The sequence below is a fragment of the Camelina sativa genome, chromosome 18 (assembly GCF_000633955.1).
Source record: "Camelina sativa cultivar DH55 chromosome 18, Cs, whole genome shotgun sequence".
Lineage (NCBI taxonomy): Eukaryota > Viridiplantae > Streptophyta > Magnoliopsida > Brassicales > Brassicaceae > Camelina > Camelina sativa.
In genome coordinates this window covers 7,108,996-7,119,462 of record NC_025702.1, presented here as the reverse complement: position 1 = coordinate 7,119,462, position 10,467 = coordinate 7,108,996, and the positions used below count along the sequence as shown (strand labels likewise).

Genomic DNA, 10,467 nt, shown 5'->3' with positions numbered 1-10,467 from the left:
GATCTAATTCACATTTTTAACTTACTAACAAAGTTATTTCACAGTTGATCTTCATGCCCAATTTAGTTCCAGCTTTGAAAGAGGAGAGATTGCTTTCAATTGGTCTTTTCTTTGCTTCTGCCCATGTAAGCAGTTTGTCCTTATTCTTTTCGGCGATTTGTTCAAGCTAATATTAAATATATGATTAGTTGCCTAATTAAAAAAAAAATATAAAAAACAAGATCCTCTGTAATCTTCTCTTTCTCGTATGTTTTAAAGTTTTTAATCTTCAACTACGCAGATGTTCCTCCTCTGTGTGGCATGGTCTTCATGGGTACTAATTCTAACTTTTATACGAAAATACTTCACAATTTATTTTTTATTTTTCGATGGTTCATTATCTTTGCTATATCATTTTGCAGATTCATGAAAATTGCATCTTTAGTTTAGATATGTAGATTTGTGAGATCCTTATTGGCTAAAAAAAATTAAAAGTCACATGCAGATTTCATATATTGCAGCCATATTTGCACTTTCCTCTGTATGTAAGTTTCATGTATTATTTATGATTTTCATCGAGTTTAGAATTTAGTTATAATTATTGTAATTTGGTAATTTAACTATACAGATGCGGAGCATTGTCTCGAAACAAGTAGCATCGTACGAACAGGTAACTTAAATTTTGTTATACAATAGTCAAAACCAAAAGTACTTGCTCTATAAATTGGATAGCAATAACAATATGGATAAATGCTTTCAAAGAAAAAAAAAGAAAAAAAAGTAGGATGTTATAGAAAAAGAGAGTAGGACATTGCATTATATTGTAAAAATCTCAGTAAATTAAAAATATCGTGAGACAAAAAAAATTAATAATATCGCGACTTTGATATTTTATTAATTTATAGAATTATCAATTTTTTGAGATATAAATTGAGCCAACAAATTATTTGGAACCAAATAAAATATTGATTTATGGAACTATTAATAAATATATATTGTAGTACTCAAACCTATAGAATTGCTATTTGTATGAAACTGAAAATTATTATTTCATTTATGTGAGATTGGTGTTGACATTAGTCTATTCAAACACCAACTTTTGGTAACTTTTTCAGGGGAAAGCCCAAGGGATCATTTCAAGTATTTGTTCCCTTGCAAATGTCATTTTCCCCCTGGCCTTTTCACCTCTAACAGGTTTTTTTCTTTTCGTCATGCTATATGCCAAAACTAATGACATAAAATTGCAACACTTGCTACTAACACATGTACATTTTTTCCTTTTTTTTTTAGACTGGTTTCTGTCCGAAAGAGCTCCATTTAATTTCCCAGGTTTCAGTATAATGTGTGCTGGATTCACCATGGTAAAATACTTCACTGTTTTGCATTCTCTACTAAAATTCACTAAATATAGCATATATGTCAATATACAAAAACATGTAACCAAGTAATGCATTTTATGTTTCACAAAATATGCTGTTTGAGGTTATACTAATTGGAAACTATATCTTATCCCATGAAAAATCACCAATCAACTAGTTATTTTTCAATAAATATACACACTTTTAAGATTTTTGATAAATCTCAAACAAAACAATTAGCTCATTTTAATACTCAGAGTTACACTAAACGTTAACATAGTTGAAATCTCCATTACCTCTCTTAAACCAAAACTCCTAAATGATGCTTCATTTCAACTTGTAAGTGATGATAAAATACAAATGTCAAATACAAAATCTAATGATATTTCCATTCATGTTAGTATATATTTATTAGGGGGTAATATGTAAATAAGGACACTAACCTTAGGTAAATTTAATTATATGAGTTTAATTTATATTAACCCTAGCAAAATTTTTTTTAATAGAATCTTTAAAATATGTATATATGAAAATAGCTAAGTCGTTGGATTTTTTTTCAATATATATATATATAATTATATATATATTAAATAACAAAATATTGTCTCCCAAGTAAATTACTGTTTTCTTGAATCAAATATGATAGTTAAAATTACGTTGGGTGTAAAACCGATTTTTTAAAATAATTAATCTTTCAATATCATATTACATTAGTTTGTTCGATTACTAAGAATGGTAATGTTGCTTAGTTATTTTGTTTTGTAGACTATAGCCTTCATCCAAAGCCTCATGATCAGAGCAACAACTCCAATGTCAGAGATTGGATCTCCATAGTTCAGTAAGTTCAAAACCATATGACTTACATAGTGAAACAAAATATATAGGTTTTAAATACATTAGTCGTTGATGCTTATGATAGCCAGCAATATTGTATTGGCATGTTTATTAGGCTCGTTAAATAATTAGATGTTTTTTTTGTTAATTAATTAGATGTTTTTGTTAATGACAGTTCTTGTTAATTAATTAGATGTTTTTTTTAAGTTTAGATTAAAGCAAAAAAATAACTCTGATATTTGTATCATTTATTTTCTTTTATACATCATAATCTATTAACATAATCTAATTATTTGATAGTTTTTTATTTAATATATTAAATATAAAATCATGCATACGCTCCCAGACGATTTGAGACATGAGTACAAGACCCTTTACATGTAAGACCCATTGCTCATGCTATTTGGGATACTCATTTTGGTCAAACGGATGTGGGTATTTGTTTTAATTCTGCCCTCTTTCAAACACTTTTTTAGTCCCCAAATTGCCAGATGCTTATCGAGAAAGCACTCTGAGAACTTTCCCAAGCATATAGTATGAGAAGTAAAATGCATAATAACGGCAATGGGACTTTCTAACATTGCAAGTAAAGAATGGAGTTTCAGTTTTGAGATCCAAAAGCCTTAACAGTGGTATTCCTTAAACTACTTGCTAATTGCTTGTCTTCAGGAATAAAAGAAAGACAGAGAACAACTTCTGCATGACCAACTATCTAACACAAACCATGGAAACTGAAATAAGAATCTAACACATAGCTAATCTCTTAACTAAAAATAATCTTAAAATAACAAGACAGACAAAACCTTGAACATCAAACTCTTAGTTCACATGGTGCCAAGGAAAAAGTACAGTAAGAAGTCAGAATTATAAACCTTAGAAAAATAGTTAAAACCCTAAAAACGAAAACACCAAAAGTAACAATACCTGAAATTAATATTAGGCCATTTGACTTCAACCTAGGGTTCGTCAGAGACCTAGAAATCCACGAGATATCCCCACTTTCCGTAAAGCTCACATCTAATCCGCCACTTTTACTTAGCAATCACAAAATCTTTAGGATAAATGAAGTTACGCCCAATCAAAAACCAATATAGTCCAAAACCACCAAAAGAGGGAACTAAAAAAAAAATAGAACGACGGTGATCGACTCAAAAGTCACAACCGGAAAATGGATATGAGACTACCCTAGAAAACATATGTAACTAATGAAATTAGCACTTAATATATACTTTTTAAATGCCAGAGTTAAGGCCATTTTCATTGTTTATCCATCACGCGTTCTCCTCCAAAAATTGAGAAATTAGATATAAAGCCTTCGGTTCAATGGATGAATAAAGATAATTTGGATGTTATTGGTGCCAAGGAACATTGAAGTTTGGGAGAATTGGGTTGGACAAAAGAGAGCGATAAAATCATAGCCATTCAATTAACATTGGAGCAGTTATATCATCTTCAGAGATTAGGTGATGGGTCTCAATCGAATGTTTAAGCTTTTCGACTTTTAAAAAGTAGAAAAGGAGGCGAGAAGCTCATGATATTTTCCACTACTAAGGAGATGGAGAGAGTTGGCCATCTTTCATAGTATAGATTTTCCATAGCTTTTTCACATCCATATCCATTCTTTATACGAAGGTAAAATTCTACCTCATACGTTTATTACTTCATCTCCTCTCCTCTCTATCACAATTTTTTCTTTCTTTGTAGAGCTGTAAATATATAAATCTACGATCAAAAGTGAAACATATTCTTTTTTCTAATGTTTTCGCTGGATTTAAAGACATAGCGATAACGAAGAACCTTAGACATATTCGAAAAAACAATATTTAGTGCAATAATTTGGTAACAATATTAGGAGTTACTAGGACGTACCCACACTACACTACAAGAAATATGAGTATTGATAGCAGAAAAGCATAGCGCAGTTTTCATAACTGTTATAATAGATAAATTATTAGAAATTAAATAATATGATAGCATCTTACAAACGCTAAGAATAAAATTATATAAGCGGGAATCGAAAATTACTTTGTTTTACATGATTTCACTTAGAAACCCAAAAGTCGGAACCCAAAAATAACAAGATAGCGCCAACACTTAGCCAAATCTTTTCATTTTGCGCTTAAGTCATTTTATCACAAATAAAGAATAAAAAAATAATTAAAAAAATATATCCTCTCCTCTGCAACTTCCTTTTAGGTCTTGGTTTGAAGATGTAACTCATCTTCATCCCTTCACTGGTGATGGGCCAAGCGCCGTCATCTACGGCGAAATCGAACGAACGAGAGATTGATTTTGAGGTTATGGTCTCCGGTGATGGTTGCGGGAGGAGAATCGATGGCTTTGGGAATTTTTGTTGCGATTAGAGATCGAGGTTTCACTGGAGATCTGCCGGATGAGTGTTTAGTTCATTTGTTTCAGTTTGTGAGAGCTGGAGAGTGGAAGCGATGCTCGCGAAATCACAGATCTGGGAATGGAAGAGTTTGCTCGGAAGTCCATGAACCTTCTCTCAAGGCGGCTTCACTCTCTTCCACTGCTCCCATGACACCGACCCTTCGATTCATAGCGAATGACTCCAAGTCTCTCCCCTAACTCCCAGATAAACGGCGTCTTATGCCTTTTATTTCATTTCTTCACTGTCTTTTCTCATCTATTTGGCTCTTAATCTATGTTCGTTAATGTTCTCTGTAAACATTGTTAGATTCATGTTTGAGGATAATTGCTTCAGGGAGATCTCCCTAATCTTTGTGTTCTTCTGCTTCGTGTTTAAAACATGTTCTCTTGTATGTGTGATGATGATGAATGTTGATAGAGATGATGGATGAACAAGTGGATGCAAAGTGTTTCAATTACCCTTATGTTGTTGTAGCATAAAGGATGTCAATCCATAATGAGTGTGATGCAAGCAATCATGATGTGAATACTTATCTAAGTCAAGCCAATTGTGATGAATGTTTTTATCTAGCAACCTAATGATAATGATGAAAAACATAATGTAAAGCTACTAAGACAAGATACTAAATGCAAAGTAAACTGTGAAAACAAAGCAGTGATGATGCTAAACAGACACATGAATTAAACTAATGCAAGACAAGTTATGAAACAGAATCAAACAGAAATGAAATGAATGCAATAGGAATGGAACCGGAAATGAAACAGGTAAATGTAGAACATAAACAAGAACTCTGGATGGAGCTCGAGCAAGCACTCGATCGGATGCTCGAGCAAGCACTCGATTGGATGCTCGATCGAGTGGATGGTCGAGTGAACTTGCAGATGTAAAACAGAGACATGACAACAATGAAAACATAGCAAAACAAAAGTGAATCAAACAGCAAACAATTAACTGGATTTAAACAGGGAAATCAATAACAAAGAAAGGTCCTAAGAATGGATTCATGGGCTGGACTTAAGTTATGGTTATCTAGATTGATCAACAAACCTCACTCAACAATGAGCTATCTATAGACAATGATCTTCCAATACTTGTTAATCCATTCTCCTAGCAATAACAATCAAGCTTAGATACTCTTAGACCTAGCTCTCACTAGCTATTACATATAAAAGCAGGCATTAAAACACAGATCATTATTGTCAAAAATCAAACAAAACATCTAATCTCTTAGCATGTTTCATGATACCTCCAGCATTAACCTTATCTAGCAACTTAAACATTGGTGTGATGTTAAGAAGCTTGAGATCTATCCTCACCCTCTCAGTATAAGGATAACATAGAGCATATCTAATCCAGAAGAGATATATAACTATAAAGCTTGATCAATCTAAACACCCATAACTTTTACCCAGCCTAATCCATCCTTAAGATCCTAAGCCACTACTCACAATCACTAAACATGATGAACAAAATCATAAACCCAGAAATCAATGAAACTTGCATGATTAGAAAGATGAGATAGGGATCTACAATATTGAAGAAGAAATCAAACTCAAATACTCAATACTTAGAAAGTTGTGGAACCAACAAGTATCAAAGATTCTTGGTTTTGGTACAGAAGTGGCTAATGATCTAAGCAAAAGTAGATAATTTCCAAAAGGGTAAATACTAGGTTTTGGTGGCTACTAGATATTATTTCTGACTCTCCCTGACTTCTGGGCGGCCATGAGGTACACAGGACTTATATAGAAAAGTGGGGAAGCCCTAAATCTACCATGTGCTCGGTCAATTCGACCATGTGCTCGGTCAAGTGCCTGGTCGAGTGACCTCTCTTCTGCTTCTTCCACCCGGTCGAGTCCTTCTCCGCACACGGTCGAGTGGGTGCTCGAGTGGGCGGTCGAGTGGGCTTCCAGACCTTGATTCTTCAGATCTAGCTCCCTTGTTTTCTTCACTTGATAGCTCCAATCCTCTTCAGCATTCCTTCCATGCTCCTTAGGATCCAAAATCACCTGTTTATGCAAGAAACTATGCAAATGCAATGCAAATCTACTCTAATGCATAAACAGTCCTAAAGCTACTCAATAATGGCCAAACTAGATAGTAAATCATGCAAAAGATGTGAATATAATAAGGTAAAACAAGGTGAAATATATGAACATCAACACCCCCAAACTTAGTCTTTGCTTGCCCTCAAGCAAATAAATAAGACATAGGTATGAGAGTGAGGTTTGAAAGTGGGATCTCAGCTCCTAAAGCTTGCTAATTAACTAGCTAGAATCAATGTCCACGTTACTAGTACTATGATGCAAGTTGAATGAGCTGTATTTAAAGATTTTAGACAAGCCTATCTCAACCTTTACTGATTTAAGCCTTGGATATCCACATGCATTCAAATCAAACATTTCCTTTAACATTCATTAAACAAGAACATGAATCAACTTATGCAATGCGTTAAACTCATTTGGCTTGGTAATAAATGTTTTAGAGACAATGTTGATCTCTCTTTAGAGTGGAGCTTATCAATATCAAGGTTCTCTCATAAAAAATGGATTGAGCTTTAGAAGAAGGCTAAAGGTAAGAACACTTAGACACATACAAGAACAAAACATTGTATACCCAAAGGTACCCAAAGTGTTTATCCTATCATTCTAATCCCAAAATGTCCTAGTCCTACCCTTTAACTTTATCCCTTCTCTTTTGCCTTTTTTCCCTTTTGTATTTCAGCCTTAGGAGAGGTTTCTTATTTGAATCAACTAGTGGAATGGGTTTCTTTCTTATTTGCTATGGTTCCCTTTTCTTCTCATTTCTTAAGACATACAAGCTTTTTACTAGACTCTTCTTTTCTTTCTTCTTTCTTTGATCAGAACCATCCTTAACAATTTCATACTTCCCATTCTTTCACTAGAGCTTGTATTTACACATTACTCTCCTAAAGACTCTACCCTTTTCTTTCTCTTTTTCTCTTTTCTTCTCTTTTTCAAACCAACCAAGTCCCAAACCCAGAATTTAAACCACCTAGTCCTATCTAGTTTGAAATTACAAACTAGAACTACACAAGGCTTTACTCTTGTCAGTTCAAACCTAACATTTTCTACCAAGCTCAATCCCAAAAAGGCTTTACTCACACAAGAATAAACATGGCTTGAAAGAAGGTTTGGTTAAGGGTATTGGAATCTGATCTTAATGTTTAAACCAGCTATTTGGATAAACAAGAGTGGTAAAAAAAAAGGAGAAAGATGATCCAAATATGTATATGGTATCCATGAGTTTAAAGCAATGCAGAATTTGATAATTAAAAGTCAATATTAGGTTCTTATAAGTAGGAAATGGTATCAAAGCACAACATGCTTCATTTTAGACCAAATGCAATGCATGAATTCAAGGCTTGGTTCAACCTTATGCTTCTAGCTACTCAACTAGCATCAAAGTACTATTAACTTGGGCATTGATCCTAGTTTAGTGAATTTAAGCAAGCGAACAAGGTTAAACTCATCATAGATCCCTAGTGAAAATATTTAACAATCCTATATGAAACATGCTAAACAAAATCCTAATATGCAATGCAAACTACATGAACACTCTTTTTTTTTAAAGATTTTTGTGAATTTGGTTTTTCTATGCCATAGATGAAATGCAAGTTCTAATATGATTATGCAAGAAAACAGAAAACAATGTCAAATGCTATCTCAAACCCTCTCCCAAACTTAAATTACACAGTCCCTTGTGTAAGAAAAATTTGTAAGAGGATTCAAGACTCGAAATAAAATAAAACTAGAGATGCAATGGTATTTACAATGAAATGGTGATGTTGGTACCTTAGGGGTTGTGGAAGAAGCTGTCCACATCCTCGTTCATGCTTTTATAAGTGTAGTTGGAGTCTTGTTGCTAACTTGTAGGTGGGGAAGGAGGCAACTCGACTGGTACTCGGTCGAGTAGGGTAGTCGAGTTGGTTGCCGAGTTGGTGGTGGTGGGAAAAATTGTTGTCCTTCCTGCTGGTAGAATTGCTGCAAGAGGGCTGGATCCATGAAGTATTGGGGAGGGATTAAAGGGTAAGCTTGGCCATAGGGATAGCTTGGATAACCTGCTGGAGCTGGGAAACCATAAGGAGGTCTGGGAAGGTACTCGACCGAGTGCATTGTAGGTGCTCGGTCGAGTGGGTGCTCGAGTGAACCAGTCGAGTGCCTCAGAAACTGTTTTTTTGGGCGACTCGAACCTCTCCTCCTCTGAATTGACTCATTCATTGAAGCTCTAGCTGCTTCCACTGGGTTTGCAGCTCTAGACAATACTCTAGTTGAGCTACTCCTCCTCAAAGGACTAGATGGTGCTGGTGAAGAATTCCCACTCTTCAATTCAGCAATCTCCTTCTTTAAGCCTTTGATAGACTTAGTCATCATTCCCATCTTCTTTTTCAGCTTGTCAAAGTTCTTCCCATGCCACTTGTTCCACTTTTGTAAAATTGTCAACCTCTTGCTAGTCTCCGTCTCCATCTTCTCCTATTTGGGCTGTACCATCAAACAAAAGCTCAACAGATGGCTAAAAATCAATGTTTAGCCCTTCACTTATGGTGGTAAGAGCTTGATTAGGCAGAACCAGCTGAGTCTTCCCTAGTGTTGGATGCTCAAAGTTGAAGAGGTGCTTCCCATGGTGCATCTCCTTGGCTAGAATGAGAGTGGAGGTGAGGTAGTTGGTGTCAATCCATCTTGGCTTGGCCTGCTCTCCATTAAGTGGTACTTTGGCAGCTAATAGCATTGGAGTGATGATGCCTCCAATGGTTAGAACTCCAATTGATCCTTTCTTGTGCAGCTTGCTCACCCAGCCTATATAGTAGATCAATTGGCCAATGAGGACCATAGCAAGATCAGTCTCCACACTACTCCCAAGGATAATGGTCTCATCTCTTGCTTGGAGGATTATGCCATTGAGTGCTACATCAATCATCTTGAGCCCTCCCTCATTCACATTTCCAGTCTCCTTTCTAGCAAAGAAAGTGTTTGCTAAGGCTTTGTGGAAGTACATTAGGACTGGGCTCCTTATCTTTGAGCTTTGGGACTTGGATGATGAGTAGATGTTGCTATCTCCAATGGTTTCCCAAATAGAAATGAGTTCTTCCCTTGGTATAACCATACTTCTTTTACTACCAACTTCACATCCAAAGATATTGGCTATCTTCTTGAATGGAAGCTCATATCTCCTTCCCTTGATGGTGAAGTCACAACAACCAGCTCCCAATTCTTTATCCATCCTTGGGTAGAAGTGCATCTTGATGGTGGCTAAGAACTCACAGCTTTCTTCTTTATATCCTTCCATGCACAATCCCATGAACTTGCTTAAATTGCACTTCTCAAATAGATACTATACATCTTCAGAAATCCCCAACTTTTCCATGGTCTCCTTGTGTGGAAATCTTGTTCCTTGGAAGCTCATCCTCATGAAAGCTTCATAGAGCTGCTTTGGAGTTAAACCACAAAATTCTTCTTCTTCTTGCTCTTCTTCACTTTCACTCTCTTCTTCTTGTTCTTCAACTGCTAGCCTCTTCCCTTTTGTTTTGTTCCTCCTCATGTGTTCTTGAAGAGTGAACTCCATCTCTTCTTCACTCTCAGTTCGCTCAGGATCCTCCTCAATGGGTTGATTTTTCTTACTCGGCACGCCACTTGACCGCCTACTCGAACCAGCACTCACTCGTTTGGCTGCTCGAGTAGGTGGTCGAGTACTTCCACCAACTTGTCTTCTTGATGCAAGATGTGCATCACTTCGTTCCAAGGAGCGATCAGCGGCTTGTTGAGATGATCTTGTGGACCTTGAAGACATTTTGAAAGAAAGAACTGAAATAGATAGACTCAAAGCTTAAAGTTAATAGGTTAGTAACCCAAAAACCAAAAGAACTAAGCTTGAGCAAGAAGATGA

General features: G+C 35.5%; 1 protein-coding gene across 1 annotated transcript in view; it reads left to right on the top strand.

Annotated features, from left to right (window-relative positions):
• Positions 1–2,330, top strand: part of LOC104760752 (hippocampus abundant transcript 1 protein-like) — a 12,914-nt gene extending 10,584 nt beyond the window's left edge. The window contains exons 8-13 of the mRNA XM_010483710.1: positions 45–125; positions 281–313; positions 608–649; positions 1,095–1,173; positions 1,270–1,340; positions 2,103–2,330. Of these exons, the coding sequence (XP_010482012.1) occupies positions 45–125; positions 281–313; positions 608–649; positions 1,095–1,173; positions 1,270–1,340; positions 2,103–2,171 (375 nt within the window). The 3' untranslated portion in view covers positions 2,172–2,330. The remainder of the gene's footprint in view (positions 1–44; positions 126–280; positions 314–607; positions 650–1,094; positions 1,174–1,269; positions 1,341–2,102) is intronic.